Raw genomic sequence first — 26,479 nt, forward strand, 5'->3', positions numbered from 1 at the left:
TATTCGCTGGTGTTGTAGAAATTGAAGTTTTTTTTTTTTTTTTTTTTTTTTGTAATTTACTCTAAAAATTGTCTAATTGCTCTAAATTAATTGCATTATATTCTTTTCAATTTTAGTTTCGGTGTAAAGTTACAATTTACAGTGGTGGTATCTTGGCAATATAAATAATTTTACATTTTCCATGGCAGTGGTATAAGTCCCCATTTTTGGGTAATATCATTAAAATTACATTCCATGGCCACGACTATTTTTTCCTGCAAGTGCGTTTTAACCGACACGGTTGCTTTTAGTGTTAAACAAAGTTGATTGCTGCGATGACTTATGTGTTGAGTCTGGAAGTAAAATATAATTTCTCATAAGCATTAAACTAATAATGAAACAAAGTTTTTTAAAACTTACATCCATATCATAATTCCACAATTGGCGTGGATCATTCGAACAGGGTGTTAGATGTACATTTGATGTTGTTGCATTGCGATTTTTTAGCATTTTTATTACACTTTGTTTGGGTTCATTGTAAGTCAGGCAAATATTGTTATTTGTCATTACTTTACCAGTGGGAGTTATAACGAATATGTCCATGGTTTGAGAATGGGCATTACAATCTCCCACCGTTACCGGTTGCACAGAAGTGCGTGGAGCATCATCTTTAGCTGGTCTCAAACATTTATCTCGATCCAAATCGATTAAACTCATAAACATTTCTGAATTACTTTCGATTTCATCAAACACTCTTGGCCATTCACGAGATAAAAGACGTCCAGGTATATTTTTCATATGATTGCTATAGGCCTGAGCACATTCTGTCTCGCCATCCAACCAAATGATTTTGCCAAAGAAACGATCATGGTCGGGAAAGAAATGATCGGGCCAAATGTTGTGCAAGTACCAAGAAAATGGTTTACATTGCAGCTGTTCACGTAAGGCTAAGCGGTTGCTAATATTAATTTTATCCTGCATGGAAACTGTAAGTCCTGCTGTATAGAGCATTGTAAAATATTTCCATTCGTCCATCCATACCATGGCAGCGCGAGCTAAATTTTGACCCAAAACTTCGCTCATGCCACCAGGAAATGTATAGGGAGTAGTGCTACGAAAAACATGACCAACATGAGAGCAAGGACTGATTTCTACACTACCGCCACATTGCCAAATGCGAAAAGACATTTCCACATTCTCACCACCCCAAATCTATGGAAAAATTAAAAAAATTGGTAAAAATGTTTTAGAAAAATTTTAAGGATATTTAAATTACCTTCATTTCTTCATCATATGCTCCCATTTCATAGAAATAATTGCGATCAATTGCAAATAAACCTCCCGCCATTGCAGGAGTCATGATTGGCTTAGTAGGATTATCTTTTAATGACATTCCTTTTCGTTCATTCGAAAACCATCTGAAACTTAACTGCCAGTTAAATGCTCCCCAATGATTTTCAAATGTCTTCGTATAGCTAAAGTTATCGTCAGATATGATATCGATAACTGGACATATGACACTAGTGCGCGATTCTTTAATGCGCTGCAATAACGGTTCCATCCATCCTCTCGAACATTCACAGTGAGCATCGAGGAATGTTAGGACATCACCGCGTGCATGTTTAGCACCCATTAAACGAGCAGGCACCAGACCTCCTCGTGTTGGCATACGGAAGATGCGAGTTGGTACCGTTAATACTTTAACATAACTTTCCAGTTGCTTTTTCAGATAAGCTACAATAAGATACAACAGATTGCAATGAATTGAATTTATTTAAATAAATGTTTATTTAATGCTTACATCGATCACTTGCATCGTCCACCAATATTATTTCCTTTAAAAGTCTCCTGGGTGTCCGATTTATGACACTCGTTAGTGTTCTTAATAGAACGGACCAAGCTTCATTGTGGAACACAATAATAACCGATGTTGTCGGCAACTCTTGAATTTTATATGATATATCACGGCATCTAAAAGACGAAAAGAATTTATTAGATAGAACTTAAAAAAAAGTTAATTACACAAATTAATTTAAATTTCCATTTTGATATCAAATTTGTATGTCAAATATTATTGTGATAGAACAATAAAAAGTTTAAGGTTAAGAAGGATTATGTACCATAAAAAGTGCACATTCAATCATTGGAAACCTAAAAACAGGGAAACAACATAATCAAAATCAAGAAAGAGAGCAAATAGTTAGAGAAGAAAGATGAATGGAAATATGTATATTCTCAAGAAGTTCTAAAGAAAGAAATGTAATATAATCCAATATCCATAAATAACCCTTCATGTCAAGTGTTATCAATAAGTCCTTTGATATTTTGCAAACCAACTAACTATTTTAGGACTGTTTAATGATGTCACGTATTATCTCGAATATCAACCTATAATAATGACAGTGCCCGGTAAACGATATAAACAGTCTCAAAATGTCCTTGAGGCCATTCTGCAATCTACAACCAGGAGGGACAACCGATGCTCCGAGAGCATCCTGATATGACATATCAGTTCCGTAGCTATTGTCTCTGATTAAAAGACAATACATATGCCAGGGAGTCTGCATGACTTTCTTACGTTTTACGTTGGTGTTAGCGATGATGATAAGGAGCTATGGCTACATCACTTGAAGAACTACAATAAGTTCGGATTTTCGGGTCACTTTTTATAGCTTATTTTCACGCACAAATTGCAAAGTATAAACAAGGTTCTCAAAGCGCTTGCCAACAACATTGGCTTATGGATGAGGAAACCATTTTAGCTACACCTCAAACTATTGGTCGGTCATTGGCTGCTCCAATGTGATCACTTTTGCTCAGTGGAACACAGTAGAGAAATATTCAAATCTGCCAAAATGCCACCATAAGGACTGTAACGAGCTGCCTACAAATTACCTCAAAATATCACCTGTACAAGGAAAAACAGTTCCTCCTAAAATGACACCGGAGGAGTCATCCCAATTCCCCCGATACATGTCAAGAAGGATCTTCGTATATATGAGGAAAACATGCACAGGTATTTGCAGGATCAACTAGATAAATTCTTGTATGCGGTAGATTTATATTCATAGAGACGCCATAAGTTCCGCAGAATACCGCTGGAATTTCGTACTTGGCGGCGGTGGGCGACCTCCTATAGCCGACATAGAGGAAAACCTGCCGCGGAAACAAGAGTAGTTCTTGCACAACTAAGATCGGGATGGATCAACCTTCCTAATGCCTACTAGTCACGTATAAACCGTGCCTTCCCTTAACCAATGTCCTGCCTGTAGTCAAGGTCCTCATGACAGCCACTACACATATTTAATTGCTCAGCCAACACTTCTTCATTTTTCCAATGGATGTACGCATTTTTAGTCCTGGACATTGATGTAATACCCCCTTGAGAAACTATTGTACAGTTTTAGCTGTTGCAAACAGCTGGATCTTTACTCAACCCACCGACAGCTGCATTTTTTCCTCAGGAAAGAACTATCGGCCACAGTTGAACTGTTACAACAACAACTCTGGCCAAATAGACCCACTTCGTACAGAATAATGTCTACTGATGTGATAACTGCTTTGAAGTTTAAATATTGAATATCAATTAAAAATCATATTTGAATTCATATAAAATTTGGCTTATTGCCTTTTTAATATTTGATATTCAACTGCTCATAATACTATTTTTTAGATCTCACATAATATTTTAATAAATACAAATAAAGTTTTTTACTTATAATATGTAAAACTAAAAAAAAATAAAATAATTAAATTATTTAATATTTATATAATCAAATGTTAAAATCTCACTCTTCTATTCAGTTACTTACTCACTAACACTAACCGTAGTTTGCCAATTGTTCTAGGAAATAAATACTAAACACTTTTCAATGCATATATTATTACGATAGTATGTCGTAGAAAAAACTTATAAAATGTACATATTTGTATTCACAGAAGTTATAATTATACGACATTTAAAATTATTAGTATTATTGTTACAAGTGCAAAAATTTATTACATGTTTCTCATCTTTATTTGCCATTAAATGATTCTGTCGCAAGCAAAATTTTATAACTCTACACAGTGGTAAATTCCCGACAAAAATCATTCTATATATGTATATTTTAGCACTTAAAGCTGGAAATAAGTTTTTCAATTTAAAAATAAAGTATTTGTGCCCACAATACCTGCCTATATGTATTGGCCAAGTAAAAATTGATGCCGCTAATGCAAGTAGGTAATTCTGTAATTGGCTTCAAAACCAGACGGTTCGAATTTGTATATTAAATACATTGTGTTTGTGTTGTCCTGGCATTTGGTTAGTTGCTTTTACATATCATTTTGTGCTCAGGTTCTATTCAATCACCGGTAGAGGTGCCTCTTATATTTTTTGTTGTCCTCCAAAAGGAGACATTTGTATATTTGTCAAACTTTCAAGAAAGGCACGATCCTCCGAATTATCTCTAATCGAGAAGAAGTCTTTCAATATCCAAATTTGTAGAACTAATCTTTATTAAGTAAGTAATTTAGAAAGTCGGGAATTTCCTTGGATTAGTTTACCATTAAGTTGGATGTCCAGGAGAAACAAAGTCTAAAAAAAGTGTTTTGTTGTAAGTATTAATAAAACTTGAACCCCAGTAAGTGTGTTTAGTGTTGTAGTCACCGAAAACTAGAAACCGATCTCTCAGTTAGTTAAAAAATTCTTCATATATTTCTCTGATCATTGAAAAGCGTAGTGGGCAACGTATACACCTTATGGTAGTTTTTTTTTTAGCTAAGCATTCAACGCGAATAGATGTTGCATGCATGTTAACTTTTAAAAACGCATCTAGAGCGTAGTGTTTCAGACGGTTTCTACTTAAAACACCACTGCCAACATGTGCCTTAGCATCAGGATGGTTTGTAAAATAAAATAATAAAAATGTAGAAATTGTATTTATTTGTAAGATCGAAATTAACATTACGTCAATGTTATTGTTTAAAATGAAATTTAATAATTCCTATTGATGTCGGTTTAAAGCCTTTGAATTCCAGAAACATATATTTTAATAACTCATTTTCTAGATAGAAGAATTTGGATCATTGCATGGACGACATAAAGTTTGTCAGTACTTCTGTAAGTGTTCTTAACTATCTCATATTTTAAGGAACATAAGGTTTTGGACTACTCATTTTTTTAAAATTGAGTCTTATGGCTCAGTTATCTTCCCATTTTGACGAAAATTTGTTGTACTTTCCTTAAGAAAGACATCTGTAGAGTTGGGTGGATTTTTAGCCAAGTCAGAATTGACTGGTGGTGTAACAACTATTTCATCTCTCAATTGTTTTTGTCGCACTCTCAATTTTTTTAGTAATTCTTTATAGACAGTGCAATAGCGGTATATATAGAATAGCTGCCACCGCAGTTTCCACATTTTCAATCGAGATCCTACTTAATTATGTCACATTGTGACGAAGAGTGAAGGTCATTTCGCAGAGTGCAATAATTTCTTGTATTGAACATTAACCTTGGAACTAATGATATCGCCTTATGCAATGGCAAACGAGTTCAAACTGATACCCGTTAGATTTCAGGTCACGGCTTTGCTGTCCTCATATAAACAAGTATGAATGTACTGTAGGGCATGGCAGATCATATGATACCATACACCAGTGAGTAGTTAAAAATTTGGATTATTTTTTTAATAATAAAGCATTTAATTTGTTTTTTATTTTAATTCCGGAATATTTTTCCTTTTACATTTTGTTAGAGGTATTTACGTCATCATGAACTTAATGGTAAAGTGAATTTTGAACTTTAATTCATTTTTTGGACGGCTTGGGTCAAATAAGGCCCGATCTTTGCGAACATCGGCAGCGTCATTTAGAGTTTTATATAACTAAATTTTGTCGATTTTTCTTAACATAACATTTTCTTAACGCATAATACCTTCCCACCATAGTGGTGCAGAGTATAAAAATGAATGAGATTGCGAAACATTCCAGGATAATGCAAGTATAGCTCTCTGGACATAAGGGAAATGGTGCTATGAGGAGAGATGCCTTTATTAGTATTTTCCTTACTGAACTATAAGTAATAGCTCAAATTAGATGGTTTAGCGAATCTAACTGTTTGATGCCCCTAGGTTAAGCTTACTGTTAAGTTTTCCTATGAATGAACAACTGGACACTGTATTTGATATGTTGTAATAGCATGAAACTACCTTTATATTAAAATAAAGTCTAACGTGTCCTTGTCCTTAAGATGTCTCATGCTGAAGCTTATAATAACGTAAATTAACAAAAACTGATTCTTTTAATATATTATGTCTTTGTCATAGTTTTAAGAATACTTTTTGAATTTTTATCAATTCTCTTGTATTTGATGAGATATCGTCAATTGAATTTTTTGTTCTGTTTCCGAAAGACTCTTTAATAGTAGTTTGGAATCACAATAATGTTGCACAGAACTGTTTTTTAGAAGTAATGGAGTTAAGGTTATCGTTAAATAATCTGATAAGGCACCCATTCTGTTCTATGGTGCATATCAATGTCTAGACGTTTTTGTGACAAATTAATTTAATGTGCATACTTAAAATATTACAGACAGAAATAATTTTCAATTATTTTTTTTAAATAAATTTTATCTTATAAAATGTAAACAAATAAAAATAATTTTAATTCGAGTCCAATTAAACTTTTATGTAATTAAGAATTATTTTTAAAATAAAACGATAAACAAATTATTTTAAGAATTATTTATGTAGTTAAAATTTAAGAAAAGTTTCCACAATTGAAAACAAGCAAATAATAAAAACAAAATAATCCTGAAAAAAAATAAAGTAATTATCATCAACAGTAATAGCAGCAGCCTCATTAAACGTCTTTTAATAATTTAACATGATCATTTAAAATGATTATAAACATTTGCCATAATATCAACAACTAACATAAAAAATATATAAAAATTAACAAATATTTTGAACAATAACTGAGAAACTAAGTAATAAGCAGACATATTATTAATAAATACAAATATTTTGAACAAAGCAAAGTAATTTAAAAAAAAAAATACGTAAATTTAAGATTTCCGAAAAAAAACTTAAAAAAAACTATACAAATTATTAAAAATTATAAGTATTAAATAAAATAAAAATCAGAAATAAATTATAGTTTGTGGTAAAAAGCCAATGACTTGCATTGAAAACAAAACAATACAGCAGCCTGCTGCTACATTTAGCTGACAACTGGTAGCGTTTAAATGTAGTTGTTGTATATTTTTTTCTTCTGCAAAGTTATTAACTATTGTTATTTACTTAATATAACTTTTTATTTCTTAATTTTGTTTTTGTATAATTTTAAAATAAAAAAACTGCGTTTTACTTTTAAAACTTTAAATATTGTTAAATTTTGGACTTACTCTTTGGTTCTATAATCTTTGAGTGTACGATTCAATGGTATACGATCACTGGCCAATATATTAAAACTGTTAAGTCTAAAAAAACGTTGCATACGATAACGTTCTCTAGATGGTATAACCACAGGACGACCTTCTGCTCCTTCTCCTTGTATGGGACTAAACAAATTAATGTTATAGTCATCTGAAAAAAATAAATATGTTTTTTTTTATTATTGTTGATAATTATTATTATTTTCTAATTAAAATTTATGGAAAATTTTAAATTATGCAGATAAAACAATAAGACAACTTTTTCTTAAATGGTATTAAATATGTTTTTTCTGCTAAACATTAATATAAACACACGCATAAATGGTAAAACAAAATGTTGTTTGATCGAATGCATTTATTTTTAAATTTCAACAACTAATAAATTTGAATTTGAAAATATTTTTCCCTTTTAAAACTAAAACCTTGAAATTTAAAGAGATCAATAATAAAATATTTTAATAAAAAGACATCAATATAGAGTCATAATCAAGTTATTAAAAATATTATTGCATTTTAAAAAATAAGGAAAATTCCAATTTAGGATTAAGTTTTTAATTAATAGTGTGGCTAGACGGAGAACAAAATAAAAAACCAAAATATTAGAAAACAACAACGTAAATCGAGACGTAAATTAGCTATTTGAACTTGAGCTATTTTAAAGTGATTTACTAAACATAAAAATATGCATTTAGTTAACAATAGAAGCGTGGGCATAATGGTGTTTTTAGTTTTTTATTTATTAGTCTGCAAACACGTGTATAAACAAAATATTAAAGTATAGATTTTCTCTTATTTTGTTTAAAGTTTGAATGAGTAAAATTTTTATTGATAGGTCCAAAAACGAATTCGGTAGAGGGTCCTAAGTTTACTTGATGGATAGCGACATATGTTGACTTATAGATATCCGTATTAATGTTATTTTTTTTTTAGGAAGACATAATTTGATTTTCGAAGGCAACAGTTTCAATAACAAAGTAACTAGATTCCTGTTAGAATTACACATGAGCCGTTTGAGAATCCTAGTTGAAGGTAATCGGTTATGTTACACAAATGGTTTTTGTAGGTTTTTCAAACAGCAGACTATATTTTTTGCAACTGATCTAGAGTACAAAGTCAATAGGGGAAAACTCATCAGTTAAACTAGGCTTAACTTGCTGTTAGATGAAACTCGGAACAAATTTAGGCGGACTTTAACCGATAACTGTGTTTTTCAGTTGTAGATTTAAGCTCAGTTAACTTTGTTAGTATTGCCGAGTTTTCACTCAAAAACATAAACAATGAACAGCTGTTTTTTGCAAACAATACTTTTGTAAAATGGAAAATTTTGTAAAAATGTTAAATAAACATTTAAAACAATAATTAATGAAATAAAACAAATCAGAAAATAGCAATTTACTTAAAATATTATGTTTTTGTTCTTCCGGAATCAGTATATTATTGTTTTTGTTAATTGTGTTTTCTCACTTATAACTTGAGTTTAATTGGCCAATTACACTCAGTTAAACTAGGATAATAAGTAACTTTACTGGTAACTGAAAAACACGAAACATATATTAAACCAGGTTTAACCAAAGAATGAAGATTATCTTTATCAGAAAAACTCGCCTTTAAAGTCATTACAATGATACTTTAGAAAATCCCTTGCGATTCACCAGATTTAAGTTGATAGAATTTGAGTGGAAAATTCATATTCTCATATTTAGCATATTTTCGCTTAATGTATTTAAATCTTTTAAAAATAATCTTTCTAACTATCAAATAGTAAAATAAATTGTCTCTGTTCTGTTATATGAATTGTTTCTAAAAATTTACTTAACAAAACTGTAAAATATTTTACATTTTTAGTAACACATGCAATTCGATGTAATATCAAATACAAGTATTATTATAACAATATAACGGAAGAGATTTAACTGAATAAAAACATGGAAAATTATTTTATTCATTTCAAGATTCTAACTAAAATAATTGTACAGAAACTTCTTGATTTTTAATGAAATAATTAAAAACTAGTATATACATAGAAAGATTATAATAAAAGCTGCTTATGGCTATAACAAGTTCCTCTTCATTATTATTATTTTTTAGTTGTTTTAATTATGAAACACAACGTTACAGATTCAAATATAATGAAACCATTAAACTACTTCTTTTTTTCAAAGAAATTTGTTATGGTTTTTTGAATTTCTTGTCTTAATTTTTTTGGTTAGTGTTTATATTTTGTTTTTTGTTTATGTTATTGTTAAAGTAGTTTAAATAAATAAACAAGAATATGAAGTATGTACGTACCAGCGGTCATATTACCAAATATATCACCCTTGCCTATATAATGGGCGACAACATTTTTAATAGGCCAAATTGAACGTTTTTTTGGTGGTTTCGGTTGTCTGCAAAACAAGAAAACCAGTTAATTAAATATATAAAAATAAAACAATGATGATTAACAAAAAAATGAAGAAGATCATATGTTTATTGAAAACACAAAAAATGATCGACCTCAGATTATGGGAGAACGTATAGCTAGCTAGAGAGAGAGGGGAATTATACAATAGTGAACACAATAACAAAGAAAAAAAACTACTACTTAAACTCATGGTGAGTAACCGTGATAGTAGAAGTAGTTTTAAAATAAAAACAATGGCCTAATATGAACTCGACTCAAGTCATGTTAGCGCTAAAAACTAAACGCTATTTAACCAAACTAAGAAACTACTTAACTGTATTATCATGCAAATGTCTCAACATTTCGTAGAATATAAACATAAAGGCGAGAAGAAGTAAAGAGACTTCGGTGGTTTTGTATGTAGTAATGAATAATATGTGGCAAATAATTCAATATAAAAAAAAAACAAGTTAAAGAATTGATATGTACATATGTATGTTAACTAAATTTGCATTTGATGATACCAAAGTGGTAGTGTTTTAGTTTGATCATGAATGATGTTTTTATATGTTTAATAATTATAATAATTTAAATACATATTAATAGTAACAAATAAAAATTGATTGCATAGAGTGTGAAAAAGACATAAACGTTATATGACCTGTGAATAAATAATTTAATAATAATAACAATATTTATGTACATTTAAAAAACAATTATTGAATTATTGAGTCAGTCTTAAGAAGACAACAAACTTTGAAAACTAATAGTCAGAGAAAGTGAAATTCTTAACAAATATTTCAGCAATACAATAGAATTTTTTAAATTTTTTAAACAAAAAACTTCGAGATGATTGAAAAATAAATACAAAATTTTTTCATAATTTATCTAATACAGAACCTTAAATGATAAAGCTATAAATATCCACCATAGCATCCAAAGATATTTTCAAGTTTAAATCAAGTTTTTTTTCGAGTTGTACAAAAATATGTAATTTATAATAAAAAAAAATAAATAAGATAAATATTCAAATTGATAGAGTTCATAAATAAAAAATGCAAATTTAGACGAAAAAAGACTAAATTTTCTGTAAGTTTTCTTTAAATTTAAAACTAAAAAATAAATCTCGTAAAATTTGTTTACTGGTCTGCGATTAAACCAACTTTTTTTGTAAGATTAAAAAACAGGTTAATTTTTTTAAGCCAAATAATATAACACTTATATGTATATAACGTTTACACTTTAAAATGTACACATAATACAACTCCTTTTAACGAATAAGTAAAAAAGCCATTAAAATCATATTAAATATGGGTCAGTATTACACAGTAAAAATATTGATTGATATGCAGTGTAATATAGAAATTGTATAAACAATACACGTTTTTATAGAAATTTATGTATAGATCTTGTAATAATCATAGAAATATAATAATTATTAATTTTTCTTATAAATAAAATGTAAACAAATAATATTTAATTTTAGTATATGTATTGATGCTTTTTTATTTTTATTATTAATTCATTCTCAAAATATTTTTAACGTGATAATTATTTGGCTATTTTATTAAATTTACAAACACATATTCATTATATGCATTTATTTCTCATAAAATATAATAAATCTAACAGCTTTAGCATTTTTTTGTAGAAAGCAATTTATCAATGAAATCGATTCATGCTATTAGTAAATAAACAAATAATTTCGCATTTTTGCAAATTTATGAAATAGGTCGCACTCATCTTAAATAAATATCAATACAATTTTTTTGCACTGATAGTTTATATTACAAAAACTAATATTTTGTGTTCATTCTTTCAGATTCGTTCTTTTTTTCCTAATTTTGAAACAAATAAAATAATTGCAATTATTAATAAAATTGCAATACAAATTCGGTAAATTTAATTGTATAACAGATCTTTTCCCCAAATTGCTTCAGATATTAAAATTGATTAAATATCTCTACACATTACGTTTGTCAATGTTAAAGGAGGACAATCTTTAAAAATCTAAATTTATATTGCGTTATTTAGACTTTATTGTATTTGGTATATAATGGCTTTGATATTTTTAAATAAGGTGCTGTTTAGTAAACTCTTTATTTTGATTACTTCGTACAAGGACTAGAGATACACCAAAGTTTTACAATTCTTTTAGATCTATGTGAGATGCATTAATAGTGCACCAGAATAACGTTTACTTTTAAAATCACAATGACATGGGTAAATACAAAAAATAAAATATACTAATATTATCTACCAAAGTATAACTACTTTGTTATCTACATTTGAAATTATCTAAAATACCAAAAACTAAATTATATCGATTTTTGAATTCAGCTATTTGACATCCACTATATCACTCTAAATATACCAATATTCAATGTATAGTGCTATTGGTCTTAATGTTAAAATTTTCATTAAAATTTTAAACACTAAAATTGCTTTCAATAAAACATTTAATGAAAACCTTGCCTATAAACTCAAAAATTTTGCAAATACCAAATTTACAATCTAATAATTTTTATACAAAATTAAAAAATCAGTTTTCTAATATCAGTAATATCTAATATCTGTATATCCAAATTATTGTAATATTCTTAATAAAAAAAAACTCTCATAACAATAAACGGTTTATAAAGTTTTTGTAGTAATTTATAATATTTATATCACAGATTTGGACTTTTTGGAATCAAATACTCATTTTCATTTAGATCTTAGGGAATAATTTGATCATTTTCTCTTTCTCCATTAATAGTGATGCATTTAAAAAGCAATTATTATATTATGTTCAACAATGCAATAAATGTTAAATTAATTAACATAAATGTATACAGCAATACACTGATTGATTCCATAAATGTCGTATGCATAGAGTAGTCAGTAGACGTTTGTATATCGAATTTTAATTTGTAATGGGTATAATAAATCAATTAGTACTAAAATAAATTTAATAAATATTTTTTCAATCTATAAAAATACAAACAACAATCAAATGGTTTAAATCTTGGACAAGGCTGATGGATGAATCAATTGTTTTGATTTCAAAATTAATGTTAAGTGTTCTTCTTTTTTTTCTTATTTTGAAAAACATTGGTTTTTGTTATTATTGGAATTATTCAAAATTATTCCATAATTTACATTTTATTGCATTGTTTTGCGATTTCTACGTATGCTATGCATTCATTGCTTTTTTGTTAGATGCTCAGTCAACTGTGAGGGACGTTTAAATATCCGCCGGCTACCAATGAGTCTACCACAACAATATGTTAGCTTCTTAACAACAACAAATAACTTACAATTTGATGAATATTTTATTAAATAAAAACAAAATAAAAAACGCTATGTCTATGATGCAACTTACAGTATTTCCTGGCCAGGTGTAGGCTGCATACTTGTTAAATATAAATTAATACTGAAGGCGAACATAAAGAATGCAAAAAATAACAGGAACAAATACAACAGCCACAATTTCTTTAATTGCTGAAATCGTAAACCCATTATGTTACGTGTAAATAAACTTCTTTTTGTTGGCGATATTTTGGCCAAATTTCTTTTTCACTTCTGGTTTAACTTGTAAAACTAAAAGACAGACCGACGAACAACGAGCGCGTCTTAACGTATGTATATGTGTGTATATACCCCGTTAATGTTTAAGACAAAATCGACCGATCGAAAATAAAAAACAAAAATAAACGAAACTACAAAAAAATATACAACTAGACGACACCAAGATGTGTTTGCTTTGACCGTTTACCACCGAATGTGGGGCCACTCTCTTGGTGCTGCTCACTTATACGACGTTGTTGTTGTTGCTCCACTAACGTTTTGTCTAAACCGCTTTAATTGCCTGTCCGTCCACAGTTCTCTTGATGGTCGCTGCTACCTGGATCTTTTGTTTATCAACAAAACAGCTTTTTATTTAGTTTGTTTTCATTTTTTGCACTGCTCTGTTTGCATTTATTTTCTTAAATAATTTGAAGACAATAGAAACTAAAACAAATAGTACTTCGTCTAGTGTCCATTTAATTTAATTTTTTTAATAAAATATATTTGCAAATTATAAAAAAAAACATCTGTATTTATTCATTTAGAAAAATTGTAAATAAAATATGACATCAAATAAATAATTTTTGAGTGGTTGCTAAAAAGAGGACCAAAATAATATTGTAGTATTTATGATTTAACACACTTAAATAAGCAACTCTGTGGCTAACACGTAAAGGTTCAATTAGTTTCTACGTTCCGTAACGAACCATCTAATTCGTTCTTTTACATCTGAAAAGATATGGGATATTCCTGTGGGTATTAATGTATGTATATAATTTTAGAGTCGGAAAATTGACTGAAAAAATTAAAAACGGACTGACAAACTTTTCATATGCCTTTCTCAGAAAGATGAAGTGTATAAAAACATTAAACCTCTTTTTTCAGTTGTTTTGTATTAATTGAGTGCTTTCGTTATACATAATTGCCTGACGCTCCTATTAAATTATAAATCAAAAGGCCGATCTAGTTCCATACACGAACTATAATATATAATATATAGTTTATATAATATATAATATATAGTTTATATAATATATAATATATAATATATAATATATAATATATAATATATAATATATAATATATAATATATAATATATAATATATAATATATAATATATAATATATAATATATAATATATAATATATAATATATAATATATAATATATAATATATAATATATAATATATAATATATAATATATAATATATAATATATAGTTTATATAATATATAATATATAGTTTTATAATTCACTAAACATTTTTTCTAAGTCCAATTTTATTAATTTTCTGATATATCACGTATCCAATACAAGATTACATTTTATTTTGAAATAAAATAAAAAAAATAGATTTCATGTTAAGTCAAATATTAATGTATTCTTATAGTATAATAAATCAGTTAGTTAGTAAGTTAGTTAGTTAGTTAGTTAGTTATTTAGTTAGTTAGTTTGAAATCATCAAATCAAATCATAGGCCTCTATCGGGCCTATTGTGCGCTCCTTAACCAGTGCCACGGGTGGAAATCGAACCCACCACCTCCGTTCTACCAGACTAGAACAAAAACCACTAACCTACCGGAGGCCAATAAATCAGTTAAGAAATGTTCAAATTTAGACGCACAACTTTTAAAATATCTAAAAATTATTATATAAATATATAGGAGTAATAAAAATTTTAAAATTTACAAAATTATCAGCAATCTTAAAAAAAAACTTACAAAAAAACCTAAAAAATTATACGTTCACATTCTATCAAATATTTCGTTAATTGATATCAATGTTTTATGTACTTCAAAAAGAGAAAAGACATAAGAGATTGATTTCATTGATAAATTGCTTTCTACAAAAAAATGCTATTGCTGTTAGATTTATTATATTTTTGTGGAAATTGAATGTAAATTTAATAAAATAGCAAAATAATTATCACCTTAAACATATTTTGGGAATGAATTAATAAACTATTTATAGCATCAATACATATATTAAAATTAAACGTTATTGTTTACATTTTATTTATAAGAAAAATTAATTATTATTGAAATTACCGAAAAGAAAGTGAAAATTAGGAATTAAAAATTACTTCTTTTAATTTTTTTTCAATCTTGAAATCATCTTATAAAATTTCATAAGCAGAATTTATGGCAAATATTTCTTTGATTATTACAACGTCTATACATATATTTCTATAAAAACGTGTATTGTTTATACAATATTACACTGCATATCAATCAATATTTTTATACCCTTCACCTTCGTGAGAAGGGTATATATAAGTTTGTCATTCCGTTTGTAATTTCTATAATATAATTTTCCGACCCTATAAAGTATATATATTCTGGATCCTTATAGGTAGCGGAGATGATTAAGCCATGTCCGTCTGTCTGACTGTCTGTCTGTCTGTCTGTCTGTCTGTCTGTCCGTCTGTCTGTCTGTATGTTTGTTGAAATCAGTTTTTAGAAGACCCCAGATATCTGCGAGATCCGAATCTTCCATAATTCTATCAGACATACGACCGGCAAGAACGCTATTTAAAATCAGCAAAATCGGTCCATAAATAACGGAGATATGAGCAAAAAACCGAGACAACCTCTGAAAATTTCATATAAAATTTAGATTTTTTATTCATGCTCAGACAGAAACTGCAAAAAACAAAAACAAAATACATAACAATACGGTAAATATTGTTATTGTAATTTGTTTATAAAAGCAAAGCAGAGCAAGAGCAGCAGAGCAAGAGTAGCAGAGCGAGAGCAGCACTAATGTTTTGTTATTGGCTAGAAACATGAAATTAAGTATGTGGAGTCTGGCTTAAGTTAGAACCCATAAAAGGGGATTTTTTGGTACTTTTTCGTTTTTCAAAAGGTACTTTTTGAATTTTCTATAATATTGAACCTAGAACCATGAAATTAAGTATGTAGAGCCCGGATTAGGTGAGAACTCATAAAAGGGGATTTTTTGGTACTTTTTCGTTTTTCAAAAGGTACTTTTTGAATTTTCTATAATATTGAACCTAGAACCATGAAATTAAGTATGTAGAGCCCGGATTAGGTGAGAACCCATAAAAGGGGATTTTTTGGTACTTTTTCGTTTTTCAAAAGGTACTTTTTGAATTTTCTATAATATTGAACCTAGAACCATGAAATTAAGTATGTAGAGCCCGGATTAGGTGAGAACTCATAAAAGGGGATTTTTTGGTACTTTTTCGTTTTTTCAAAAGGTACTTTTTGAATTTTCTATAATATTGAACCTAGAACCATGAAATTAAATATGTAGAGCCCGGATTAGGTGAGAACCCATAAAAGGGGATTTTTTGGTACTTTTTCGTTTTTCAAAAGGTACTTTTTGAATTTTCTATAATATTGAACCTAGAACCATGAAATTAAGTATGTAGAGCCCGGATTAGGCAAGAAGAATACTTTTTCGTTCTACAAAAGGTACTTTTTGAATTTTCTATAATATTGAACATAGAAACATGAAATTAATTATGTAGAGTCAGAATTAGGTGAGAACACATAAAAGGGAACTTTTTGGTACTTTTTCGTTTTTCAAAAAGTACTTTTTGAATTTCCTATAATATTGAACCTAGAGACATTAAATTTTGCATATAGGGCCCGGATTAGGTGAGAACCTATAAATATCTATCAACTAGTTTTTATCGTTCTTTTAAGGTGGAAGTACACACAACGCGTTAAGACTGCAACGCGTTTTACGCTTTTCAAATTTTTTGCGCTTTACAAGTTACACACCACGCGTTATTTTGATCTTGCTATTAATGTTTATTAAGACTATTTTGTTTTAATTAAAATTTTTTGTATATTTTTTATACCCTTCACATTCGTGAGAAGGGTATATATAAGTTTGTCATTCCGTTTGTAATTTCTATAATATAATTTCCCGATCCTATAAAGTATATATATTCTGGATCCTTACAGATAGCGGAGTCGATTTAGCCATGTCCGTCTGTCTGTCTGTCTATCTGTCTGTCTGTCTGTGTGTATGTTGAAATCAGTTTTCAGAAGACCCCAGATATCTGCGAGATCCGAATTTTCAATAATTCTATTGGAAATACGGTCGAATAGAACGCTATTTAAAATCAGTCCAATCGGTCCATAAATAACGAAGATATGAGTAAAAATCCGAGAACACCTCTGAAAATTTCATCAAAAATTTAGATTTTTCGTGCATGCTTATGCAGAAATAATAAAACAACAAAAACAAAATGGAGCATCAAACGGTAAATTGTTTTGTTATTGTAATTGCTTGTTAATAAACACAAAGCAAAGAAAGAACATCACGTAACGTTACGTTGTCATTGGCTAGAAATATGAAATTAAGTATGTAGAGCCTGGATTAAGTGAGAACCTATAAAAGGGGACTTTTGGTACTTTTTCGTTCTTCAAAAGTATTTTTTGAAATTTCTATAATATTGAACCTAAGAAACATGAAATTAAGTATGCATGGCCCCGGTTTAAGTGAGGACCCAAAACAGGGGAGTTTTTGGTACTTTTTCGTTTTTCAAAAGGTACTTTTTGCAATTTCTACAATATTGAACCTAGAAACATGTAATTAAGTATGTATGGCCCGGATTAAGTGAGGACCCAAACAAGGGGAGTTTTTGGTACTTTTTCGTTTTTCAAAAGGTACTTTTTGCAATTTCTACAATATTGAACCTAGAAACATGTAATTAAGTATGTATGGCCCGGATTAAGTGAGGACCCATAAAAGGGGACTTTTTCGTTGTTCAAAAGGTACTTTTTGCAATTTCTACATTATTGAACCTAGAAACATTTAATTAAGTATGTATGGCCCGGATTAAGTGAGGACCCATAAAAGGGGACTTTTTGGTACTTTTTCGTTCTTCAAAAGGTACTTTTTGCAATTTCTACAATAATGAACCTAGAAACATGTAATTAAGTATGTATGGCCCGGATAAAGTGAGGACCCATACAAGGGGACTTTTTGGTACTTTTTCGTTTTTCAAAAGGTACTTTTTGCAATTTCTACAATATTGAACCTAGAAACATGTAATTAAGTATGTATGGCCCGGATTAAGTGAGGACTTATACAAGGGGACTTTTTGGTACTTTTTCGTTTTTCAAAAGGTACTTTTTGAATTTTCTATAATATTAAACCTAGAAACATGTAATTATGTATGTATGGCCCGGATTAAGTAAGGACCCATAAAAGGGGACTTTTTGGTACTTTTTCGTTTTTCAAAAGGTATTTTTTGCAATTTCTACGATATTAAACCTAGAAACATGTAATTAAGTATGTATGGCCAGGATTAAGTGAGGACCCATGAAAGGGTACTTTTTGGTACTTTTTCATTCTTCAAAAGGTACTTTTTGAAATTTCTATAATATTGAACCTAGAAACATGTTATTAAGTTCGTATATCCGGATTAAGTGAGAACCAGTAAAAGGGGACTTCTTGGTACTTCAAAAGGTACTTTTTACAATTTCTACAATATTGAACCTAGGAACATGTAATTAAGTTTGTATGGCCCGGATTAACTGAGGACCCATAGATGGGGACTTTTTGGTACTTTTTCGTTCTTCAAAAGGTACAAAAGGCTTTAAACACATCATGGTGAAGAGTATATAAGATTCGGCACAGCCGAATATAGAACTCTTACTTGTTACTGTGTAATACTGACCCATATTTAATATGATTTTAATGGCTTTTTTACTTCTTCGTTAAAAGGAGTTGTATTATGTGTACATTTTAAAGTGTAAACGTTATATACATATAAGTGTTTATATTATTTGGCTTAAAAAAAATTAACTGTTTTTTAATGTTACAAAAGAAGTTGGTTTAATCGCTGACCAGTGAACAAATTTTACGAGATTTATTTCTTAGTTTTAAATTTAGAAAATTTAGTTTTTTTCGCCTAAATTTTCATTTTTTATTTATGAACTCTATCAATTTGAATATTTATCTTATTTAGTTTTTTTATTATAAAATACATATTTTTGTACAACTCGAAAAAAACTTGATTTAAACTTGAAAATATCTTTGGATGCTATGGTGGATATTTATAGTTTTATCATTTAAGGTTCTGTATTAGATAAATTATGCAAACATTTTGTATTTACTTTTCAATCATCTCAAAGTTTTTTGTTTTAAAAAAATTAAAAAATTCTATTGTATTGCTGAAATATTTGTTAAGAATTTCACTTTCTCTGACTATTAGTTTTCAAGACTGACTCAATAATTCAATAATTGTTTTTTTAAATGTACATAAATATTGGTATTATTTATAAATTATTTATTCACAGGTCATATAAGTGCCTGACACAACAACATTTTAACTGTAATATATTTTTCTTCCTAAAAGTATGTTTAAAATTAATTTTGTCATTGTTTTTCAATGTACAGCACCATCTATTGGTCTGTAGTCAATTTAAAATTTGTATACCATTGACGAACATGGAAATTGCGAACTGTTATAATTTAAACTAACAGACATAATTCAAAATTAAATTTTGAAAATAAAACAATTTGACCATCAGTCGTTTTTTTTGTAAATCATTTCACCTGTAATGTACTTAGACATTTTTTAACATAAATTGTTCTTTGTTTTTTAAAGTTTCGTTGAAAATTAAGTGTTTTTTAAAACAAGGAAGTAAAAATTTGGGATTTTTTCCCAAAAGTTTCATATAATTTTAAAACGAATTAAACTCTATTTTTATTATACCCTACACCACTATAGTGGGGAGGGTATTATACGTTTGTGCTGATGTTTGTAACATACAAAAATATTGGTCCAATACCCACCTTAAAGTATACCGATCGATTCAGAATCATTTTTTGAGTCGATTAAGACATGTCCGTCCGTCTGTCCGGCTGGCTGGCTGTCCTTGTAAACCTTGTGCGCAAGGTACAGGCCGCAATTTTCAAGATAATTTGATGAAATTTGGACCAAGCATGTTTTTTGGCACAAGGACGAAGCCTATTGAAATCGGTCCATTATTTCACCTAGCCCCCATACAACCGTACCTCCCGATTTGAACTTTTTATGCTATAATTACGTCAAATATTATGCTATCTCTCTAAAAATTGGCACAAATAAGTTTTATATAAGTATAAATGATACTGCAGATTTTCGTAAGGATCGGCCTATATTTGACCCTAGCCCCCATACAAACCCCCCTTAAAAAAATGATTTAAACGTCTAAAATTGACTTGTAACCATTTGTATCGCAATGAAACCCAACAAAACTAACTGTTATTTAGAAATATATCCTTTTCCCAAATTTACCGAGGATCGGCCCATATTTGACCTATATAAAGCCTTTTTTAGAAATTTTAGTTTTTTATCAATAAATGGCTTAAATATTTTGGAATTATGGTAATATTCCACATAAAAGTTTCTTTACAAAAAATAAAAATTTTATAAAAAGTAAAAATTTTAAAAATATACTCATGGTGTAGGGTATTATATGGTCGGCCATGCCCGACTATACTTTCCTACTTGTAAATATTATAAAGATTCGAGTCCAACATTTAATAGGAATTCATTGTTTGGGAAATTGAAACGAAAATTCTTTTAATATATACAAGTAAATAAATATTTCTCTATTAATTCCATAATATTACAAAATAAATATTTCACAATTAAGCTATTAAAATACTGACATACACAGAAAAGTAATTGGATTAAAGCTTCTTTTTCAAAAATATATATCATTTACAATCTAAGAATGATCAAATAAATAGTTAATGATATAATTTTCGCCTTTGAATATGTTTCAAACTTATCGCCAATATAACAGCCACGAATGCTGAAGCTCCCTGTAAAAATATAATCATAATTACTAGAAATAGATTTGTCAATACAATCTACAAACCTCTAGACCAACTAATGTCCAGTCAGAAATTTCTTCAATTCTTTGATTTAGGGAATACATTTCTGTCAACTTTGTAACACAACCCTCGGTAAATAGGTTCGTTGCAAGTGTGTTGTTGTTGTTCTGAAAACAACTCAATGGTATTGAGTGTCCCTCTTTTACATAATCATCTGGTCCAAATTTACCACAGCATTCATACTGTAAAGAAAATAAGTATAAGTACATAACATTTACTACAAGATTGACATAATCCGAAATTGGAGTTTTTGAATTGAGTACAACAAAATTTGCTTCAAACTAAAGACTTTTATATAGAATTATAAAATTCTTTGTGAGATCGATCTTGGGTGTACATACATATATGGGTGTTTCCATAAAAAGGTATAGCATGATTGAAAAAATAAAAACCTTTCTTAATTTCGCATTTTTTAATATAATTTAACAAAATTTAATTATGAACTTCAAATATACTAAAGACGAAGTTTTTTGAAAATATTTAAAATTGGTCCATCAATTAACCTAGGTTCAATATAACCCAAGCACCGAAAAGAGCATAGAAGCTCGTATTTTTTCTAAATTTACTCTTATTTATTAATTAAAACTTATTTTGAGATACAATTGTTAATTGGTTGACAAAAGTACTGATTTTCAGAAAACGACCTTAAAAAATAAATTCAAATATCTAAAGTCTAGTATATAGTCTAGCGGAAAATCGGTGCTGAGCGTTTTGTAGGATACCATAGGCATGAAATGGAACCTTAGTATATTTAGACCAGTTCTTACTTAGGCATCAATAATCTGGTGGACTTCTTGGTAACAAGACAAATATTAAACTACTGCTGGAAATTCAGCGTACATGCTGCTTGGGTATTTGTGGTGTCATGAGCACAACCAATGCTTCTGAAACACTTTTAGATATGAGACGCTACTTGCAGCTAAAGGCTTACTAACCAAAAGCGGATATTTATATAGGTCTTTAATGTATTTATACTGGACACATAATATGTCTAGAATTTCGTCATGGTCCAGCGGAATCCGTTGATAAATGGATGGCTTTAAAATGGGGTACAAAGCGGTCTATATTGAAGACTCCAAAAATTTATGTATCGTCAATTTAAATACAAAAGAGGCGTAACTTACAAACATAGATCTTTGCCTAATAATAACACTGATCCATAAAAACCTAAGTCCATATGTAGTGACATATTAGGAAATTTACTGGGTTTATAACCTTATATAAGCTTTGTTAAACATTATATGAAAACTTTTCTCAAGTCAATAGTTATATTGGTACGTAGCTCATAAAGTCTCTAAATTTTGTAAAAATCTCTTCCTTCTAGGATAATGATCTCATTAAAACCATAAAATAAAATAAACAAATAAAACCGTACCTAACATAGAATCCATGCTAGCGTTTTTTGAAATTTTTGATCACTTTCGAGACATTAATGCACGATTAAAATGATCATATATGCGCTCATTTTCTGATCATAAATAACTCATTCGTTGGTAGAAAATGGTACCCTACCCGCGAATCTTCTGAACGCGTCGTTTATGAACCCAACTTCTGATCATTTCTGACTCGTTTTTCAACTCATTAATAACCGAATTAATTTAAATAATATATTTAATTCTATAAACAAAATGAGAAATATATCAACTTATTTTAGGCCACACAAAATTATTTGCCAAGTCTTTTAAAAGAGTCTATTTTGAGCCCCTTTTCTAATCAGTTTCGACTTATTTTTTAATCGTTTTCGAGTCATTTTTAAGTGTTGCTGTTTTATTGCAAACAAAAAAAAAAATACATAACAACCATTTTACATCTTCCAACTGCTTGAAATATGATCACAAAATAAGATTTTAAACCCATCATATATTAAATAGCAAAATGATCAATTTATGATTGCTATACATTTTGTTATTGCTTTTTTGTAATAATCAGTTTTCAATCATAAATCGGGATCATTTTCGAATCATTTCTTAAGCGTTAAACTTATTAATCACTTTTAGGTCATCAAAAGGAGTCAAAAATGAATCAGTTTACTGATTAATCATCCAACAATCTTTCAAATGCTACCTGGGATATTATATTGTCGACTAATATTATTATTTGTTTATAATTGAATTTTACTGAATAACATGATTGTTTCGAGTATTAAAGTGCTTACCTTCATTTCATACATTGTCATTGTATAATCGTTCGCTATATCAGAATTCCAGACATTATTAATTATTTCATTGGCAATGTTGTTAAAGTTAACTGGTTCCAAAAATATCACAGCAATTTGACCCAACAGTAAAATCAGCATTACAATGGCATACTGTGTGAGAGAGAGAGAGAGAGAGTGAAAGATTCAGAATGATATAATGATTGTGTGACATTTCAACCCATTAGGAACTTACTATCCAAGTAATACGTATCGATTTGCGTGTAATGCCACAACATCCCAAAATACTATTTAAAAATAATATCGAACTCAAAACTATTCCCAATATACAGGGTATTTTAATAGCTTCACTTCCATCGAATTCAATTAGAGCATAGGTACACGCTGAGAGTGTTAGGACACCAACTATCTGAATTTAATAAATACACACAAACAAACAATATTTCTAATTACTTAACACACTTATTAAAAACTATTTATTTTTTTCTCAGTTTTAATCATTATAATCGTTTTAAAAATTAATATTTGGTTAAACTCACAAAGCACAGAATATTTAATATAAATAATGTAAACTTTAATGTTGAAGATCCACAACTCATTTTATTTTCTTAATAAATATTTATTATTTTTCGTATTATTTAATTTAATATAACAATTGATTTCGTTCTCTTCTTAACCGCACGGTTGCGTTTATGTTACTGGCCGTTCCAAAGTGAAAAAATTCATCGTTTCATTTTCTGTTGTCATAATAAGTACATTTATTATTAAAATTATTTAATTCATAGCTTATAAAAAAGAATAACAACAAATTATTTAGTTTGTTATTAGTTACTTGCCAAACTGATAAGAAAGAACAGCCCTATTCTAGTATTGTTACTATGTGTTATCAAAAAGATCAGAGGTATATTGATTTGTAAAACGAAGAAATATTGGTTGTATACCCCCAAAGTAGTATGTTTTCTGGGTCCTATTTAAAAATGACTTAAACGCTAACAGCTAGCTTTAAAATACTAACATAGCGATGAAATTAGATTTTATAATGTTTTATTGAAAACGAAATGTATCTTCTAAATTTTCAACATTCATAATCGCCACCACAAACCAAATCATAAAAAAAATATTTTTGAACTCTAGAATGGGGCAGCTATTACCTTTAGTTGTTTTACTCATTTTCAAAGATATGGCAAAATAGCTCAACATTTCTCGCGTCATGTTTAACTATCAGTTAAAAATAGCTACTACACTGAAAAAAGAAATCAAATCTATCTAGATTAAATTCTGTCAACAGTAAACAGAATACAAATTAATAAAAAAAAATTGTTCGTTTGTTATATAATTTGCAAGTGACGATTTACTTAATTTTGATGATTTAATTTAATTAATAAAATTTAATTTGTTAAATTAACAGGGCAATCCTCGAACTACGAATAGGTTGAAAATTGGTAAACAAGAATATACTTGGAGTAAAAAATGTTTGATAAATCGAAAAGTTACAGCTTTGTAACTTAAATTACAAAGTATCTATCATTCAATTACTATTTTTTTTAACAATTCAACTTGTTAGTTAACTAAAAGCTTTCCATAATCCGAAGTTCGATATTCGAGCAAATCAGAAGAAGTTTTTTTTTCAAATTCTAAAACATAAACAAATTTTTATACTTACAAAATTTGTTCTATAAACTTTGATAAATGTTTATGAATAATGTTAATAAACAGTTATCAACAACAAAATACATTGATATTTCATTGCTTAAACTTAAAGCTTTAGGACATAAATCCGAAAAAATAAAATTTGAGTTAAGTCCCTTTTTAACTAGGTACGCGAATTGAGATTGAGAATAATTAGTTGATATGTATTTAATTTTCTTTTTTACCCATGGATTCGCACAGAGCCTTAAACACGCCGAATTTTTAAATAATCGGGTAGCTCCAATCAATGCCCCTTCAGAAAATGACTTCAATGTCCAACATTAAAATGAAATTCATGATTGATGAAATCAATTGATATACATATCAATTTTATAAACAAACTTCTATATGATTGGTTTAAATTTCCCCTAAATTTTAAACAAAAAAGTCCATAAAAGTGTAAATGAAGTTGATTTTTATTTAGAATTAAAACGTCAGAACATCAAATATTAGTCGTTGCAACCGAAATAGTAGAGAGTAAAAAATATTGAGCACTGCAACCAATTATCAATGGAAAAATTATTTAAAATTGAATGATGATTAAAGTAACCAAATTCGATGTTCACAACCAATAAATTGGTAATTTTAGTTGACGTATATAAAAATGAATAAAATAAAATGAATTTATATTTAAAAAAAGCCAAATTACATTTGAGCATAAATAAAATCGGAAAGATCGGATAGAAAAGGTAATGTTTAGTATGTTTTATATCTTCTAGTCTATTTTGTGTTATTTTCTATAAGTTTTCATAATTTTACAGCTGCGGAAAGGTAGTACTCCTTTGGACATGTTGGACAGGATGAAGAGCAAAATCCCCGGCACATAAATATCAAATTTTCATCATCAACCATCAACTTATAAATATAAGTTTTGAAAGTTTATACAAATTCATATTTTATTGTAAATATTTTAAATAAAATTAAATATATTTTAAAATACACATAATCCACAAATTGGGTTTTAATAAATAATATTTCAGTTGTAAATTTCAATCCAGATCCAATCGACTGAATTCGATAGGAAACAAATTCGGTTATCACAACGAATTTGTTTTCTCTGTGTAGTAACCACCGTATTCATAAAGATATTAATCACTAATATTTGGTTTATTACTCACATTTCCCATATAAAATTCTTACAATAATTCATCAATAACTTCATCAAGCGTTTATGAATATAGAGGTAAGTATTTTGTTTAAATAGTATTATTTAACCGAAAATGCTTAGGAATGTATATGATCGAGCTAATTTTTTTAAAAATTTGAAAAATAGAGTAAATAAACTAAATAAGATATTGGTATATTTTTTGGAATTCGAGTACTAAGGATCATATTGGGATAAATTGTTTGGTACTGTTTGAAAGCACAATTTTTTCGGAACAAGTAAATTCATATCTGTGATTTATAGATTTTAACACGGAATATTTTGTATACTTAATT

At 28.6% G+C, this 26,479-nt stretch overlaps 2 protein-coding genes across 3 annotated transcripts; both read right to left on the reverse strand.

Moving 5' to 3' along the window:
- Positions 1-27: 27 nt before the first annotated feature.
- LOC111675382 (polypeptide N-acetylgalactosaminyltransferase 3) lies at positions 28-13,789 on the reverse strand. Of its 2 annotated transcripts, XM_023436138.2 has the most exons (7): positions 13,141-13,789; positions 9,683-9,780; positions 7,364-7,544; positions 1,781-1,950; positions 1,256-1,713; positions 400-1,191; positions 28-332 (listed from the first exon to the last, which is right to left on the reverse strand). In XM_023436138.2, exons 1-7 carry the CDS (start codon positions 13,275-13,277, stop codon positions 171-173), a joined length of 1,998 nt encoding a protein of 665 aa, XP_023291906.1. In that variant the 5' UTR covers positions 13,278-13,789; the 3' UTR covers positions 28-170. The 2 variants fall into 2 exon arrangements, with proteins under 2 accessions (XP_023291906.1, XP_046810106.1); XM_046954150.1 differs by lacking the exon at positions 9,683-9,780 and having other exon boundaries at positions 13,141-13,273.
- A 7,090-nt stretch (positions 13,790-20,879) lies between these two features.
- On the reverse strand, positions 20,880-24,061 carry LOC111675411 (protein late bloomer). The gene is made up of 5 exons (XM_023436178.2): positions 23,890-24,061; positions 23,586-23,759; positions 23,351-23,503; positions 21,180-21,377; positions 20,880-21,123 (listed from the first exon to the last, which is right to left on the reverse strand). The coding sequence occupies exons 1-5, from the start codon at positions 23,947-23,949 to the stop codon at positions 21,049-21,051; spliced, it is 660 nt and encodes a 219-aa protein (XP_023291946.2). The 5' UTR covers positions 23,950-24,061; the 3' UTR covers positions 20,880-21,048.
- Between the last annotated feature and the right edge of the window lie 2,418 nt (positions 24,062-26,479).

This window comes from Lucilia cuprina, chromosome 6, assembly GCF_022045245.1.
Source record: "Lucilia cuprina isolate Lc7/37 chromosome 6, ASM2204524v1, whole genome shotgun sequence".
Lineage (NCBI taxonomy): Eukaryota > Metazoa > Arthropoda > Insecta > Diptera > Calliphoridae > Lucilia > Lucilia cuprina.